Source organism: Balaenoptera physalus (assembly GCF_965194825.1).
Source record: "Balaenoptera physalus genome assembly, chromosome: 2".
Taxonomy (NCBI): Eukaryota; Metazoa; Chordata; class Mammalia; order Artiodactyla; family Balaenopteridae; genus Balaenoptera; species Balaenoptera physalus.
The window spans coordinates 168,450,140-168,468,812 of NC_138883.1; the positions used below are offsets into that span (position 1 = coordinate 168,450,140).

The window sequence follows — 18,673 nt, forward strand, 5'->3', positions numbered from 1 at the left end:
TAACCTCAGGGAAAGAGTCAGAAATTGTAGAGATTTTGCTGCAACATCTTGATTTCTAAAGTGCAGTTTTGCATATTTCTTTCGATTGTTGATTTGCTCCCCTTCTTGCCACACACACACACACACACACACAAATGTGCTAAGTTGCATTCATGTATTAACAGCTGCCACAAATGCTCTTGGTGCCCTGTAAGTGAGATTTCTAGTGTGAAATCATTAATTGTGAGGTGTATCTTTTTTGTTTTTCAGAACAAGGAAAGAGCAGTCTTCAGGTAGCATCCTTAGAAGATGCAGAATGTCGCAGAACCAAGGAACGCCTCTCTAATGGAAACAGTCGTGTTTCAGCTTCCAAATCTTCCCGAAACATCCCAAGGAGACACACCCTAGGTGGACCTCGAAGTTCCAAAGAAATACTGGGAATGCAAACGTCAGAGATGGATCGTAAGAGAGAAGCTTTCCTAGAACATCTAAAGCAGAAATACCCCCATCATGCCACAGCCATCATGGGCCACCAAGAGAGGCTGAGAGACCAGGTACAAATATGCTGCCATTTCACTCTGCAGAGCTCATTCTTTTTTTTTTTTTTTTCCTTTTTCTTCCACTTTTATTGAGATATAATTGGCCTATGGCACTGTACATTTAAAGCATACAGCATAATGATTTGACTTACATTCATCACGAAATGATTATCACAGAAAATTTAATGAACATCTATCATCTCATTTAGATACAAAATGAAAGAAATAGAAAAAAATTTTTTTTCCTTGTGATGAGAACTCTTAGGGTTTACTCTCTAAACAGCTTTCATATATAACCTACAACAGTGTTATTACGTTTATCATGTTTACTTTACATCCCGGGTACTTATTTATTTTATGACTGGAAGTGTGTACCTTTTGACCACCTTCATCCGATTCCCCCTCCCCGTACAAAGCTCATTCTTTAATGAACATGAGGGAAAGTAAAGACCTTCAGTTTAAAGGGGAAACAAATAGTTGAGTGGATTGTGCCCACTGTTGCGTTGTCCCAGATCTCTTTGGGGGGTTATGGGAAGGAGGCAGATTGGTTTGACCCGACGGCTCAGCCCTCTTTACCAGCAACAGTAAGAGAACCAGAGGTGAGAGAAGAGAGACCCAGAGAATATGCAGTCCCCCTAAAAGAGCGTCCCAGGTTCAACCACAAATACATGTAAAGTGCAGGCAATGCACGGGTATCACTTGACTGAGTAAAGCACGGGACCAACTAATGTGTACCCCGATAGCACTGAGTGCTGGGCACAGTGAATGAATGAATACATGCATACACACGTACATACATTTTTCAGGCTAAAACAGAGCATGCAAAGGGGTAGACTTGTGATAAACCCCTTTTCCTTAAAAAGCTGACATTAGGGTTTTGTTTCCTGCTCTTTTTTCTTTCCTAATCGGAGATGTTTTCCTTTTGCACGCTTGGCTTTCTGCTGTCATCAGCTACCTGTTTTCTCAGGTTATCTTGACAGCCATACAGATATCACCCGACTGTGGCTCAGGATGTTTTTGTTTCTTGTCTGTGTGTAGTTACTTTTTAGCAGACAGCGTGGGTTTGGGGTTACAGGAGATGGGGGGCCACCCTCCTCTGTACCCCTCACAGATAGGCGTCTCCATCTGCGGATGGAGACCATGGTAAGGGAAGCAGAGCACACTTAGCCATAGGACTGGTCGGGGACAAGGGCAGGCTGTTATTGATTTCGACCCTAATTGAAATTAGTAGAGAGACAGGTAGAGACAAGCTCTGTGTTTTAAGTCTGCTCTCTTGCCAGTTAGTTACAAAAGCGATGTCTAACTCGGCTTTTGATCGTCCGTGGAAATGGAGATTGGCACCATCCTGAGTAATTTAAATCTATACTTTATCCTCAATCTCCTGTGCCCCTTTAAGTGGAAGCTTCTCTTCTATGAAATCTTTATCAGAGTGCCTAAAAATGTGAAATATGCCTCATGAACTGCATGTTGAAAAGTTCACATTCCCAAGAGGCAGTAGGCCCAGAAGAAGAGAAACAAAAGAAGAATCCGGGTTGATGTAGAGATGAGCAGATTAATTCTTCAGTAAATAAGAAAAGGATGGCCATCTTCATTTCAAGCATATATAGAAAATACCCCATTTTCTTTTATTTCTATTTATTTATTTTTTAAATTTATCTCCCCACCCCAGTTTTATTGAGATATAATTGACATATAACAAACATACCTCTATTTTCTATTGATAGTTGGACACTATCCATTTAATTAATGGAGTTTGTGCCTCTCTCTGTGTCATAATATGTGAGGCATCGTACTTTATCCAGTGCTCTTCGGATTGAGGAAACTCAGGACAGTTACCATTATACAATTTGCTAAAGAAAAGTTGGAATTTGAATCCAGTTAAGTCTAAATCCTTGTTTATTCCACTGTTCTATTAGTTGAAAATCATTGCGTATAGAGCAGATAGTATGGTCTGTGTATGGGGTGTAAGGGACATGGGGTTTGTGTGTGTGTGTCTGTGTGTGTGTGTGTGTGTGTGTGTGTGTGAGAGAGAGAGAGAGAGACAGAGGTAGAGAGAGAGAGAAAGAGACTATAGGGACAGCAATCTGGGTGAAGGAGGCTAGAGAGTTGATTTGTGTTGAGTGAGGAAGGCAAATGTATATTTTTGAAGTTAAAATGTATTATTTTGCAAAGAAATATAGAAATTAGTCTGTCAAAAATGGTAAATTTTCCATTTAAAAATTTTTTCAATTGCTGTAACTGTTATTATTTGTGATGTCATAATTGTTGCTACTACCATGATGATGATGGCTTTGGATAAAGTTATTATATGGGGAGCCTAAAAATAACCAGAAGGTTGCAAAGGGCGATGGTGTCAAAAGACAAAGAGTAATGAATGTGGCTGAGTGGCCTCAAGCTCCAATCTTGTGTCACTTGCATCTCCGCCATAATGTAGTCTGGCCGCGGCTGGTCAGCTGCCCCTTCGTTGGGTAATTTGAGATGAGTTCTTGTGTATTCCAAGCTGACTGTCCAAAAGGGGAAAGGCTGTGACGCTGGATCTGTGTATACATTTTTCCTTCTGCTGCTGTGTTGCAAAGCAACCTTAATCAGCATTGTAAACATTAGAGAGAAGCTTAGGTGACGACTTAGGAAATTCCTATGGACAGCACTTCACCTTCTGTCTTTTTCATTCTTTTTCTCCTACTGCCCATTTCCTCTTTCCTATCCTCTTCTCCACAACACCCTTTGTTCCTCCCTGACCTTCTGACAATGGATTATTCCAGGCTTCCTTTACAGGAAGATCACGTGACCGGCCATAAGGAGGAATGCAAATATCACAAGTCTGATGCACTTTCCAGATATGGAGTTTGTAAACACCACATGTAAACACCACATACTCTTCTGGTGGCTGTTTTCTTGGTTGCTTCCCATAAAGGTGGCCTTAGTGAGAAGAGTGCCAGTGAGCGAAATCAAGAATAACGTGACGAAAATGCTGTATCCGGTACTATACATGAAATATCTTGGTGCTAAGGGAATCCAGGTTCTAATTCCTTGGTATCAAACATCAGGAGAATCAGAGCACGCCTTATGTTTTGAAATATGAATTCAAACACTTGGAAGATTCCTGGTTGAAAACTTATAGTGGAGACTTGGAAAATAAGTCAGTCAAGAATTTTCTTCAGTCTAAATTATTGAAAAGCACGAAGGTTTCCTTTAGTCTCTTCTACTATCTTTAAAAAATGCAGATGACAGTATTGCAGGACAGAGCTTATCTGCATATAGTAGACGGAATCTTTATTACTCCCCAGCGTACTCCTGTGAGGCGGTCAGGCTGTGAAGCTGCATCATCTGGCAGCGAAAGGCTTGGCTCTGGGGTCCGGCAGGACTGGGTTGGAATCCAGTCTCCACCATATGCTCGGTGTATGATTTGGAGCTGATGACTTAATCTTTCTGTTTCAGTTACCTCATTTGTCAAGGGAAGATAATACCTGTATCACAGAGTATTGAGAAAGAAAATGACGGAGTCTCTTCCTGTTTCAGTGGCAGCTCTTAGCATTACAGTATTCTGATTTGTGATGTCCAAAAGAAGAGTCTCGGAGGCTCTTATTTTCCAATTAGTGTTTAAAGTCATTTCACTTTTTTATCAACACATACTTGAGTACCTGAAGGTGTTAATTTTTCCCATTGTCAGAGCACAATTTTGTTATATTTCTGAAATTCACTTGTATTTTTCCTTCACTAAAAGCTTCAAATTTGGATTTCTTTCACTTATTCATCCCATATATATTTATTTGGCACCTACCATGGAAAAGGCATTGTGAGAAATACAGACAAAGAGGCACGGCCCCTGCCTTCAAGTCAGTAAAAGAAATAAGGCATTCACATACAGAGACTAATCTTTCCAGATGCAGCCTAAATGTCACACCTGCTGAGCTGGTCATAGCATCTTGCAGTACCTGTATTGTAGCATCTAATCGTGCCTTTATTGTGCTTTTACTTATGTTTCTTCTCCCATCTAAAATATGCTTTTGGAGCAAGAACTTTGTCTGAATCACCTTTGTAAAGTCAGCATTTAAGGGAGCACGCAACCAAAATTAGGCATGATTAATTTTTGTTGAATGAATAAATGAACGAGTGAATATTTCTAATACAATTAGAATGTGATAGGTACCATTTGTTTGGTACAGATAGAGAGCGGTGGGGAATCCAGGGGTAAAGAGATTGATGACAGTTTGGTCAGTCAGAAGGGACTGAGGCTGAGAAGCTAAGGAAGGCTAAATAAACAATTACCCTCAAGTCAAGAAGCCAGCAGGTCGGCCAGGGTCTGAATTTCCCAAGTCTGTGGTCTCTCCATTTGTTATTGACCTTGGTGTTTGCTTCCTCTGCCTTTCATTTTTCTAAAGTTTTGATAACAAATTACGTAGCTCACAGTGGGTCAGGCAATAGAGACATTCATTCCATTGCCATTTCTTTAAAAAGAGAAATCTTATTCAGTTCCCGAGCATATGAGATAACCATAGAAAATAGATTTGAGTATATATTTTACCTTGACAGAAAGTTACTTTTTTGAAATAGCTCTGAGTTCAGAAAGGTCTGCAGTTCAGCCATCTCTCTCGGTCATCGTCACTGTGTCACTCTACAGTTTGGAAATGCTCTTCTTTCATGTCTTTTCTAGTGAAGAAACAGATGTCCAACTGGCCTCTCTCCTACAGAAGCCAGCTGTCCGCTCCTAGTCTCAGAAACCCTTCTGAAAATAATTTTTCAGTCCTTATTCCTAGTTACACACAGAATTTCTATTTAACTAACTAGGTATATAGTATTCTACAGAGTATTAGTTTATGTGTATTCTTATATCTAATGTGGTCAAATCTTTGGAGGAAAGAGGAACACAGTCGGCCCTCCGTATCTGCGGCTTTCACATCCTTGGATTCAACCAACCACAGATAGAAAATATTGGGAAAGAAAAATTCCAGAAAGTTTCAAAAAGCAAAACTTGAATTTACTGAGCTCTGGCAACTACTTCTATAGCCTTTGCATTATATTTACAACTATTTATATAACATTTCTATTGTATTAGGTATTATAAGTGACCTAGATGATTTATGGTATATGGGAGGACGTACATAGGTTATATGCTAATACTATGCCATTTTATGTAAGGGACTTGAGCATCTTTGGATTTTGGTATCCGAGGGGGGTCCTGGATCCAATCCCCCATGGCTCCCAGGGACCACTGTACATTTTAACTTAAAAGTCTAATGTGTTCTTCCATTCAGTACAAAGAGTGAGAGAGCTATAAAGGTTATTTTCCTTTAACGTGAACATTGTGGAGGGTTAAAATAAGGAGATAAGTACATGAACAATGACAGTATCTGAAATGGGGTCCGTAAGTCCAGGAGGCATTTTGTCCGACCTGTTGCTGTCTCTGAGTGCCCCTCAGGTCTCCCTAGGTCTCTCTTGTGTGTCCGTGTGGAAATGACACTAGAGCTGTTTTCTCCGTGCCTGGTGAGTTGGGCACCACTTCCACTGTCTACTGTATGTAGTCCAGCATATCTGGAGCCTGCATGTAATTATGCTGCCAACTGTGGAAGTGAAGATAAGGAAGATATCTATCAGTCTGTTTACTCAGAACCATCTCAAGTTCTAGTTCACGCTAGTCTTTTAAACAGCCTCTAAAGAACTTTATCCATTAGTGAAGAGCTGTACTATGGAACTTGGAACTAGAGTTTCAAGTTCAAGCTCAACATTATCCCTTCCTCCACTATGGAAGACAGTATGGAGTTTCCTTAAGAAACTGAAAATAGAGCTACCATATGATCCAGCAATCCCACTCCTGGGCATACATAGGAAAAGACAAAAACTCTAATTTGAAAAGATAAATGTACCCCAATGTTCATAGCAGCACTATTTACAATAGCTAAGGCATGGAAACAACCAGAGTGCCCATCAACAGTCAGTTGGTTTAAGATGTGGTATATATATGCAATGGAATATTACTCAGCCGTAAAGAAGAATGAAATAATGCCATTTGCAGCAATATGGATGGACCTAGAGATTATCATACTAAGTGAAGTAAGTCAGAGAGAGAAAGGCAAATATCATATGATATCACTTATATGTGGAATCTAAAAAATAATACAAATGAATCTATATACAAAACAGAAACAGACTCACAGACATAGAAAACAAACTTTAGTTTACCAAAGGAGAAAGGGAGGAGAGGAGGGATAAGTTAGGAGGATGGGATTAACAGATACAAGCTACTGTCCGTAAAATAGATAAGCAACAAGGATTTACTGTATAGCACAGGGAACTATATTCAGTATCTCATAATAACCTATAATGGAAAATAATCTGAAAAAACATATATATATAACTGAATCACTTTGCTGTACACCAGATACTAACACAATATTGTAAATCAACTCTACGTCAATTAAAAAATAAACATCCATTCCTTTGACTGACATCTCCTTATCAGATGGTATATAACTGATTTTGTCAAGAATCATGAAAATCACACAGTTAAAGACAGAAGACAAGAGAAGTCTTAACTGCATTTGAATCAGAAGAGCAGGTATTAAGAAGTGAGCACTGTTTCCAGGTGGTAGAATGAAGGCATTCTTACTCCTGTTCCTTAGTAACTCACTGAGAACAATTAAGGGTATCAACAATGGAAAGAAAGAGGGGGGGAAAAAAACCAAAAAACCTCTGTCTTGCAAAAAACAAGGAAATTATCAGGACCTATGGAATGTTTCTGTGAAGTATACACAGAATGTAGAAAGTGAAATAGTTTTTAAAAAGCAAAGTGTGCTACCAACTATTTGTATGATCTTGACCTTACCTTTAGTAGAGGAAGCTTTCTGGATGAAAAGCCAAGTTCATAGATGAGAGGAGGCAGTGTTACCAGATCAAAATACTGCCAGTCGCAGGGAGCCTGTGATTTCAAGGGCTGTGCTCTGTGCCTCCCAGACGAAGAATGAGGGTAACACGATTTTAGGGCAAAGCAAGTAACATATTATTGTGGGGAAGGCGTTTGATGTCACAAATCACAGACGAGGGTGCAGGTTACCTCTGCTGACTTCTCCCCCCTGCATGCTAGCTTTCAGTAGCTGGCTGGCCCCATTCAAATGGGAGTTATAAAGAGAAAGGAGTCAAGAAGAGAGGTATACCTTACAACTGATGTGTTAATCAGGATGGTCTTGATTATGCTGCATAACAAGTAAACCCTGTAGGTTTTCTGATATGACACAAAAACGTTTTATTTCTCATGCACACAAAGTCAGTTATTTGCACACCTCTCCAGAGAAGCTGTCCTTGCAATGACTTTGTGGTTCAGGCTATAACCATGGTGTGGTGATGCCATCTTAACACATGGATTCCAAGTCACCATGACAGGGAAAGAGAGAGCCAATGGTTCTGCACAGCCTCTTAAATATGTTGGCCCAGAAGTGGTATCTGTCACTTCCCTTCACCATAGCATCTTGGTTCTAGCACCTACAGGGATATTTGGTTTATGCAGATTTTGGCTGTGGAATTTAGTTTCAGAAAGAAATCCTCCCCCACCCCAATTTCCTTATATTAGCTTTCCCAAATGTAATGAATGGTTTTATCTACTTTGTTGTACATAACACTTTATGCCTACCTGTACACTAGAATCAATCACATTTATATATAATATAAATATATTAACATATATTTACATCTGCATATAATGGCACCTTTTTTCATTGAAGTATAGTTGATGTACTATATATATATATATTTGTTTTTTGGGTTTTTTTATAAATTTATTTATTTTATTTATTTATTTTTGGCTGCACTGGGTCTTCGTTGTTGCGCACAGGCTTTCTCTAGTTGTGGCGAGTGGGGCTAACTCTTCGTTGCAGTGCATGGGCTTCTCATTGTGGTGGCTTCTCGTGTTACAGAGCACAGGCTCTAGGCACGCGGGCTTGAGTAGTTGTGGCTCGTGGGCTCTAGAGTGCAGGCTCAGTAGTTGTAGCGCACGGGCCCAGTTGCTCCACGGCGTGTGGGATCTTCCCAGACCAGGGATTGAACCCGTGTCCCCTGCATTGGCAGGCGGATTCTTAACCACTGCGCCACCAGGGAAGTCCCCTATATATACTTCTTGGCTGCACTGCATGGCTTTTGGAATCTTAGTTCCTTGAACAGGGATCCAACCCGTGCCCCCTGCAGTGGAAGCATGGAGTCCTAACCATTGGACCGCCAGGAAAGTCCCGATGTACAGTATTATATGTTACAGGTGTACAAGATACTGAGCCACAATTTTTAAAGGTTGTACTCCATTTATAGTTATTATAAAATATTGGCTATATTCCCTGTGTTGTACAGTATATCCTCGTAGCTTTTTTTATCCATAATGGTTTGTCTCTCTTAATCCCCATGTAATGACATCTTTAGACTTATTTTTGATGAATTTAATTGTGTCATAGCAGAACTTCTATCACACTGGATCACGCCTCATGCCATGGATTTCAGGCTATCAGTTTATACCTTGGGGATAGATGTAGTCCCTCCGTCATGTATGAAAAGCTCCAAATTAATCAAATTTTTGTCTATCCCATTTGTCTTAACCCTGATCAACCCAGATATGTGAAGTGTTCAAAATTCACAAATATGCATTGATATTCATGGATCAATGTATCAGCAAAGCCTGGAAGGGAAGGCTAATGGGAACTACAGATACACTAAGACCATAGACATAGTGGAGGGCTTGGGATCTGGTAAAAGGCTAACATTGTAGGGGGATAGGTTTTGTACAATTATGCATGTTTTGTAAATAAATAAATACACAAATGAAAAGCTTATAAGTTATAGTAAAGGAGATAGACCCCCAGCTAAGAATTTCCTCTTTAGAGCTATTACTTTATCCTAATCCAAAGTGGAAGATGACAGTAGAATAGCCATGTTTAGCATCAGAAACATATTTAGCTGTTTAAACTAATGACCGAATTGGGGTTAACAGACCAATTTCTTGCCTAAATCTTAAGGGAAAAGGAAACAACTTCTTGGCAGTTAAGAAATCTAATACAGTGTATGCAGAGCAAATAATAATACCAAGTCAAAACAGGAAGAGGGAAGAAATACCCTTACACAGACTGCCGTGCACGTAGAGAATCTTAGTTAAATGTTCAGCTTTTCTTTAGCACTGTTTTCTCAGCTGTTATTTATCGTGGTGGAAAAGTGGAGAAGACTTACAAGGACTACAGATTATTGGCAGCCGCCAAAATTGTGACACCGTTGCAATTTACACATATAAGTATAGTCCATCCTCCCCCAAACCCAGTGGGGTAGGCATTATTTATTATGAACTTTACTTAACAGAATGGCACAGAGCAGTTAGATCTTGCCCAAAGTGACACAGCAGGTAGGTAGCAGCACCAGGACCTGGGTGTGGGAGCCTTGCTCTTACCCTCCAGATTATCCCATCTTTCTGATGGGTGACAGAATCCAAAGATACTCCAAAACATTGAAGAAATAAGGAAGGACTGGAATGGGGGAGCAGTTTGCCCAGCATCAATATGTAAGAAATTCAGTGGTGATCCCAGAATGGCTGAAGTACCAGCCTCCTGATTAGATCAGCCTTTAATCAGTTTGGGGAAGAAAAGGAATTTGGCACAAGAGAAGCAATGGCATCAATCATGGTGTGTATCTGAGAAAGGTAGAAATTGAGAAAATGTTTCTATTGCCAGAGCAGTGCCTCCAGATGAAAGGAGCACATGTCATAACGGGATTACACAGTGTATTTGGAGAATGTATATTAGTGTATGTGTGAGTATGTGTTTAATGAACTACCAGAGGCTTGTGAATAAAGAATATGATAGGACTGAAAGAATCAGTATAAAAACATTTCTTGTTCTCAGAAATTGCAAATACTATTAGATATGTCAAAGGGAAACAATAGTCATCTAAAGTTGGATGTGATGGAAAACAACAGTAAAAAAATATGCAGAAGGAGCGCTGTGATACTTAACAGATGATGCTACTCAAGGGACCAGATGAAGGAGCTGGCCTGGAAATACTTCCCAGAAGACTGATATTTTGCATTGTGGCTTAGAGGGTGGGGGAGGTGTATTTCAGCAGATTTGGGAGATTACGTGGTACGATGTGTGGCACGGACTCAGTGAAAAAAGACTAAATTCAAGGGGGTGTAGTTTTTACTTGTAAACTTGACATCCAGTTTACATTAATCATACAGGATACAGAAAAAGAGAGAAAGAATACTGAATGTGGGGATCATTCATAACGCATGGCTTTCGATCCATGTTTAATTGGGTGCCACCAACCCCCGCGTTAGCTTTCATTTTAATTAGTGTTGTGGAAGAGCAGGAGAACACATCTTGAGAGCAGTGCTATATTAAGAAGGGCTTTCTGAAAGAAAAAAAAAAGAATCAAAATAAGATTCTACTGGAAAATCTGCTGAAGGGTGCCTGGGAGTAGGTGGGAAAGTTGGGGGAAGTCAAGAACTGAAGTAGAGCTGTGCAGTGGCAGGAGACACCTGGGAAGTGGTAATCAGTAAAACCTAGAGAAAATCGCCACCAAATTAGATGGAAATTTTGGTATTGAGGAATCGGAAAAAGACCGGTGTGATGCAGTCCACACATTGATGCAGAAGTTATATTGCAAACGTCTGAATTGTCCTAACTCTCCTCACTCATCAAGCTCACTTCTTCGCCATTATTCATCCTTCCCCCTGCAGTGTTTTCTTGGATTAATCCAGTCAAATGGTTACTTATCATGGTCCTACGCTATGAGCTTGGCATTGGGCAGTATGTAAAAAATACAAAACACAACACCTGCCCTGCCAAGTGTACATCGCTTTAGTGGAAAGAGTACCAACTTTTGGATCCGATATGAGTGAGTTGATACATGCTAAGACACTCAGCTGTGTGACTGCAGGACAGTCAGTCCGTTTCCCTGAGGCTTTTTCTTAACCATAGAAATGAGACAGATAATAGTGTTGGGGTGCTGATTACATGAGATAATATATCTCTACTGTAGCAGGTGTTGAACGCATGTCAAAACTCTTCTCATCAAGGAGAGCATTCTCCTGGGGAAGTCAAGGCCAGTGCCATTAGGGCAGCACGAAACAGTGTACGTTCTCAATGGCAATGATTGAGACCAGCATTTTGTAAAAGTATGTTCTACAGAATCCTAGATCCCTGGGCTGTTAATAGCTGTTTGGGGAATGGGGAGAAAGTTTCTAATTTGGGGACATTCTTGGTTAACCACAGTTAAATGAATTTCTACATTGCAGGGCTGGTCAGCTCTTTTAATATGCCAGAAGGCATTGTGAATCCCAGGTTGGAGATTTGGGAGCAGGTGGGTGAGGAATGAAGTAGGCAGTGTTTCCCAAACCTATTTGCTGAATAATTATTGTTGGGGACTCTTGTTTTATGGGACACATTAGAAAGTGGTGGAATGTTATGAGAAAGCTTGTATTCAGAGCAGTGGGAGATTTCAGAGAGGGAAGGTTTCATACAGGAGATCAGATGTTGAATGGAGTCTCATGGAATGATTGAGGGTCTTGGCGACAGGAGACTGTCCTAATTATCTATTTCCTCAATGCCCAGTATATAGTAGGTATTCAGCAAATATCTATGGCAAGGTTATTGACAGATTATGATCTGAATGATATGATGAAGATGTGGAGACATTCTGATGGAGGGGAGTGGCCAGGAGAGGCAGTGAGGTGACAAGAATGGAGGTGGCTCCCTGGTGAGTCAATGAGTAGGCCAGTCTAAGTGAGGTGGGAGTGCCATTTGGACAAGGTGGGGGGAGGTCAGTGGAGTTAAGTAAAGGGAAGTCAGATTGTACTGGACCTTGAATGTCCAGCAGAAAGCTCAGAATGGCAGGCACAGGGTACCACTGTAGCCTTGAACCCAGAACTGGAATAAAAGCCAAGTTTGAAGGTTAGCTTTCCAGTGCTATGCAGGAGGGACCATGTGAAAAGCCTGGGTGCTGGCTGGAAGCGGATGGAGTGTCCCGGTGGCTGTGATAAGGTCCAAGGTAGTGGCAGTAGGCATGGTGCTCAGCCGGAATGGAAGGATGATGACACATCAGATATTTGAATGAAAAGATGAGAATGGGGGCTTCCCTGGTGGCGCGGTGGTTAAGAATCTGCCTGCCAATGCAGGGGACACGGGTTCGAGCCCTGGTCTGGGAGGACCCCGCATGCCGCGGAGCAACTGAGCCTGTGCGCCACAACTACTGAGCCTGCACTCTAGAGCCACAACTTATGAGCCCGTGTGCTGCAATTACTGAAGCCCGCGTGCCTAGAGCCCATGCTCTGCAACGAGAGAAGCCACCGCAATGAGAAGCCCATGGACCACAGCGAAGTGTAACCCCCGCTCGCCGCAACTAGAGAAAGCCCGCGTGCAGCAACAAAGACCCAACGCAGCCAAAAATAAATAAATAAATTTTTTTAAAAAAGAAAAGAAAAAATGAGAATGACTTGGTGACTCATTAGAGAAGGAAGAAGGTACGAAGAACTGCAGCAGTGTAGCAGAAAGGCAGGAACACCCAGGGAGGCCTGGTTTCTGGTTCCCAAACCCCAAGACCTGGTTTCTGGTTCCCAGTCTTCTCCCACCTGTGCCAGCTCCTTGTGCAAGTCACTAAGCTGTCTGCATCCGTCCATATTGTGTGACCCACTGAAGATCTAGAGAAGTACCACTGAAGGTTACAGCCACCATCACAAGAGGAATGGGGAGAAAAGGACACCAGTGTTAACTCTTGGGATCTGATGTTGGAGGTGGAATATGGGGGGGAAGATCTGGTCTGAAGCTCAGTGGATTTTTTGACACAATTCTATAGTGTCTTCCTGTTGAAAGGCTCTCAGATTTGCCCTCACAGGGCCCCGCTTTGCACCAGCCTCGTTTTGAATTCCCACCTCGGCATCTTTGTCGTGTCCAGCCTTTTCTTTCTCCTTCCCTTGCCCTAATCTGAGGTTTTCAGACCCTGCGCAGGTGTGAAGGTGAATCGTGAAGAGTGAGTTAATGTTGTGGGCTGTTGGATGGAGCTTTGAACCGAGGTGTTGATTTTGACAGAGTGTGGAGGGAGATGCAACTTACTGCAGTTAAGTAAGAGGCCTCGCTCCATCTCCTGCTTGCACCTAAGATGTGCTTAGGGGTTAATGAATGTGTGAGGACTTTGTTTCATGAGTACTTACTGAGACCACCACTGGGGCAGTCAGCAGTTCTACTCGGACAGCACCGAGATGCTGAGGGGAGAGCAGGTGGTTGGTGTAATACTTTAGGTAGCGATGTACCTGAGAAAGGAACGGGTGTATGCACTGTAATTACTGCGGGTGAATTCCATCTTTTGGGTCCTTCTGCCTCCCTCTATCCCTCCTTTCCCATTCCTTTGTTCCTTCTTTCTTTCCTTTTAGCTTTTAAACATTGCAGTTAGACCGGAACATTCTCATATACAAAAGAGTGCTGAATATTAAAAGTGTGAGAACCGTTGCTCTTCCAAGTCAGCCGTGTACTTGTCCCATCTCTGTGATTCTTTCTCCAGCTGCTCTGTACAACATCTGTTTTACTTCTGGTTAAGTACCAGGAAGCTTAGTGCCCATACAGGCTTCTAGAGAACAAATGTCATTTGTGTACTCTCTTGGGTTGACCTGCTTTATTCGTTATTTCAAAGAATCAGTTTGCATTTATTTTTCTTTTCCATATTATTGTTTGCTATCTTGTTACTCTCAGCTTTTATTATAGTTAATGGCCTTTTCCTAGTTTCTTAAGTTATCATTGTTGTCTTTTATACTTTCTTAGAATGTGTATTGAGTTCACTTATTTTTAATATTTCTTATTTAATAATGAAGGCATTTAAGGGCAAATATTTCCTGACGCCAGCTTGGGCCATGTCCTGCAGGGGTTTTTTTTTGTTTTTTTTTTGTTTTGTTTTTCTTTTTGTTTTTGGCTGCACCGTGCAGCTTTCAGGATCTTAGTTCTCTGACCAGGAATTGAATCCCGGCCCTGGCAGTGAGAGTGTGGAGTCCTAACCACTGGACCACCAGGGAATTCCCTGTCCTGCAGTTTTGTATGAAATATTTTCTGTTTCATTGTTTAAAGAAAGGTGAAAATTACAGTTTTGATTTTTCTCTTTTATTTAAGGATTGCCCAGGAATATTTCATTTCCAAGTAGTTGAGATTGTCATTATTTATTTATAATTTCACTGGATGTGATCAGAGAATGCAGTCTGTAAAGTTCCTACTTTTAAATTTAAGGATTTGTTAAAAAACATTTTTTTGAATAGTCAAATAGGCAGTCAATGTAAGTATGCCATAAATATTCACAGAAAATTACCTATTTTATGTTTTTTATATATGCCCATGCATGCACATATATATGTCAGGTTTCTTGTTGTTGTTTTGTTTGTTTGTTTGTTTTTTAGGTTTGTTGTTTTTAATCACTCATTGTTTCTCAGTCCTTATTTTGTTATTCTACTGCTATTCAGTTTTAAACAAAGTATAATAAAATCACTCACTATACTTGTATTTTTATCCTGTTTTTGCATTCTTAAGAATTTTTGCTTTATAGTGTTTTAGTTGTTTTATTTGTTGCAAACAAATTTGTGATGATTAGCCCTTCTTCCTAAATTATGTCTTTTTACATTCTGTTTAGTGTGTGGTTAACTTTTCTTAATATTAACATTGTCACTCTTGCTTTAAACTTGTTTGCATTTGTCTGGTATGTTTTACCCATCTATTTTCAAATTTTATTAATGAGTATGTATTAGAAATGACATATAACTTTGCTTGCTTTTTTAGCCTAATGTATCAGTCTTTGTCTTTAATGGGAAAATTCAGTCCTTTGATATCTAGTGTAATAACCAATGGACTTGATTATATTCCTTCATCTTAATTTGATAGCAAATATGTTTATTCTTTATTAAATACCATTCACACTCACTAATACTAAACAGTTACTCAAGTTTTAGTCTTGGAACTTCTCTGGTGGCGCAGTGGTTAAGAATCCACCTGCCAACGCAGGGGACACGGGTTCGAGCCCTGGTCCGGGAAGATCCCACATGCCGCGGAGCAACTAAGCCCGTGCACCACAACTACTGAGCCTGCACTCTAGAGCCCGCGAGCCACAACTACTGAGCTCGCGTGCCACAACTACTGAAGCCCACACGCCTAGAGCCTGTGCTCCACAACAAGAGAAGCCACCGCAATGAGAAGCCCGCGCACCGCAACAAAGAGTGGCCCCCGCTCGCCGCAACTAGAGAAAGCCCGCGTGCAGCAACAAAGACCCAATGCAGCCAAAAATAAATTAAAAAAAAAAAAAAGTTTTAGTCTTGACAGACCGCACTTGCCATGACAGTAGGAGCTCCAAGTGAAAATGACTGTTACACAGTCAGAGATAGAAGAGGACCAGGACCTAAGCCAGGAAACAAGACTGGACAGAAGCGTACTGGCAGTATCTGCTCGATTAGGGTTCTTCAGAGAAACAGAACCATAGGTTAGAGATAGAACAAGAGTGAGCATGAGAGGAAGAGACTGATTCAGTTTAAGGACTTGGCTCCCACAGTCGTAGGGAGTGGTAAGTTTGAAATCTGTAGAGCAAGCTGGGAGGTTGGAAATTGAGGTACGAGTTGATGTTGCTGCCTTGAGTCCAAGATCGGCAGGCTGGAAACTCAGGCAGGGTTTCTGTGTTACAGTGTTGAGGCAGAATTCCTTTTTTGGGAACTCTAAGTCTTTGCTCTTAAGGCAAAGGCTTTGACTGGATGAGGCCCACCCACACTATGGAGGGCAATCTGACTCAAAAGTGTGATGACTTAAATGTTAATCACATCTAAAAATACCATCACAGCAGCATCTAGACAGTTGTCTGACCAAACAACTGAGCACCATAGTCTAGCCAAGTTGACACATAAAATTAATCATCACCTCAGTACCATAGAAAAAGCTGACTAAATGTGAATGGATAATTTCTAAAGCAAATGACATCTACAAACAGAAACAGAGGCACAGATCAAGGACTTAGCATTAGGGAATTACCACAGTTGGTTTCCATTGTTTCATTAAAAAATCCAAGTGTTCTTAAGCTTTTGGTGATACTCTATAGTGTGCTCTTGATTTACAAAATGTATCCTTGTTTTATTCTTTTGAATGTTGGTCAGTTTTTCTTTACACCAGAACTTCAGGTTGAAGATGCTCTTTGAGAGTGGGCTGTTTTGTTAACCTTATCTGTTTCGTAGTGGTGCTGTTGGTCCCAGGGTTATGAGCTGTAACATGTTAATCCTGCTCTGTGAAGTCCTTGCAGGCCTCCACACAGCCCAAAGCTAAACAAATGCCACTGCTCCACCGACGCTGCTATGCTGGTGGAGTAGCTCGGTCTGGACTGTTCCAGCCCCCATACCAGCTGTTGACTTGGTATATATGAGAGGACGTGCAGAGAGTCTGTGTTGCCGTTTACAATCCAGTGTAGTCAACATTCCTTATCTGCGGGTTTTGCATCCATGGATACGGAGGGCTGACTGTACTACACCATTGTGTATAAGGCACTTGAGCATCTGCAGATTTCGGTACCCACGGAGGTCCTGGAACCAGTCACTGGTGGATAACAAGGGACGGCTGTATATATTTTCAGATTAGTCTGCTAAATAAATCTTTTCAGCATAGCTTAGTTTAGTTACTATTTAATATCTCCAATTATAAGCAAATTTTTTTATTGGAGCATAGTTGATTTACAATATTGTGTTAGATTCAGGTGTACAGCAAAGGGATTCAGTTATAAATATGTGTATATATATATTTTTCAGACTCTTTTACATTATAGGTTATTATAAGATAATGAATATAGCTCCCTGGGCTATACAGTAGGGCCTTGTTGTTTATTTTGTATATAGTAGGGTGTATCTGTTAATCTCATACTCCTAATTTATCCCTCCCCCCTTCCTCTTTGGGAACCATAAGTTTGTTTTCTATGTCTGTGAGTCTGTTTCTGTTTTGTAAATAAGTTCATTTGTGTTACTTTTTAGATTCCACATTTAAGTGATATCATATATTTGTCTTTCTCTGTCTGACTTAGTATGGTAATCTCAAGGTCAATCCATGCTGTTGCAAATGGCAAAATTTTCATTCTTTTTCACAGTTGAGTAATATTCCATTGTGTGTGTGTGTGTGTGTGTGTGTGTGTGTGTGTGTGTGTACCACATCTTCTTTATCCTTCATCTGTTGATGGACATTTAGGTTGCTTCCACGTTTTGGCTATTGTAAATAGAGCTGCTTATGAACACTGAGGTGCATGTATCTTTTCAAATTAGAGTTTTCACAGTTTCTGGATAGATGCCCAGGAGTGGGATTGCTGGATCATATGGCAGCTCTCTTTTTAGTTTTTTAAGGAACCTCCACTGTTTTCCACAGTGACTGTACCAATTTACATTCCCACCAACAGTGTAAGAGGGTTCCCTTTTCTCCACACCCTCTGCAGCATTTATTGTTTATAGACTTCTTAATGATGGCCATTCTGACCAATGAGGTGACGTCTCACTGTAGTTTTGATTTGCATTTCTTGCATAATAATTAGCGATGTGGAGCATCTTTTCATGTGCCTGTTGGCCATCCGTATGTCTTTTTTGGAGGAATGTCTGTTTTGGTCTTCTGCCCATTTTTGATTGGATTATTTGGATTTTTTGATACTGAGTTGTATGAGCTGTTTGTATATTTTGGAAATTAAGCCCTTGACGGTCACATCATTTACAGATATTTTCTCCACATCTGTAGGTTGTCTTTTTGTTTTGTTTATGGTTTCCTTTGCTATGCAAAAGCTTATAAATTTGACTAGGTCCCATTTGTTTATTTTTGCTTTTACTTATTTTGCCTTGGGAGACTGATCTAAGAAAATATTGCTACGATTCTTGTCAGAATGTTTTGCCTGTGTTCTCTTCTACAAGTTTTATGGTGTCATGTCAATTATAAGGAATTTTATTAAACTAGGGATAGCAGTGCCTAGTGGTTAAGCACATGCGTTTTGGTGGGTTTTTTTGTTTTTTATTTTATTTTATTTTTTTGGCTGCGCCATGCAGCCTGCGGGATCTTAGTTCCCCGACCAGGGATCAAACCCGTGTCCCCTGCAGTGGAAGCGTGGATTCGTAACTACTGGACCACCAGGGAATTACCAAGCACATGAGTTTTGGATTCCAATCT

The 18,673-nt window shown here is 40.7% G+C and overlaps 1 protein-coding gene across 27 annotated transcripts in view; it reads left to right on the plus strand.

Moving 5' to 3' along the window:
• KIAA1217 overlaps window positions 1–18,673 on the plus strand; it is a 496,866-nt gene that overhangs the window by 179,083 nt on the left and 299,110 nt on the right. For all 27 annotated transcript variants that reach the window (XM_082449577.1, XM_082449592.1, XM_082449585.1 and 24 more), the window contains exon 2: window positions 250–533. In XM_082449577.1, coding sequence (XP_082305703.1) covers window positions 420–533 — 114 coding nt within the window. In that variant the 5' untranslated portion in view covers window positions 250–419. The remainder of the gene's footprint in view (window positions 1–249; window positions 534–18,673) is intronic.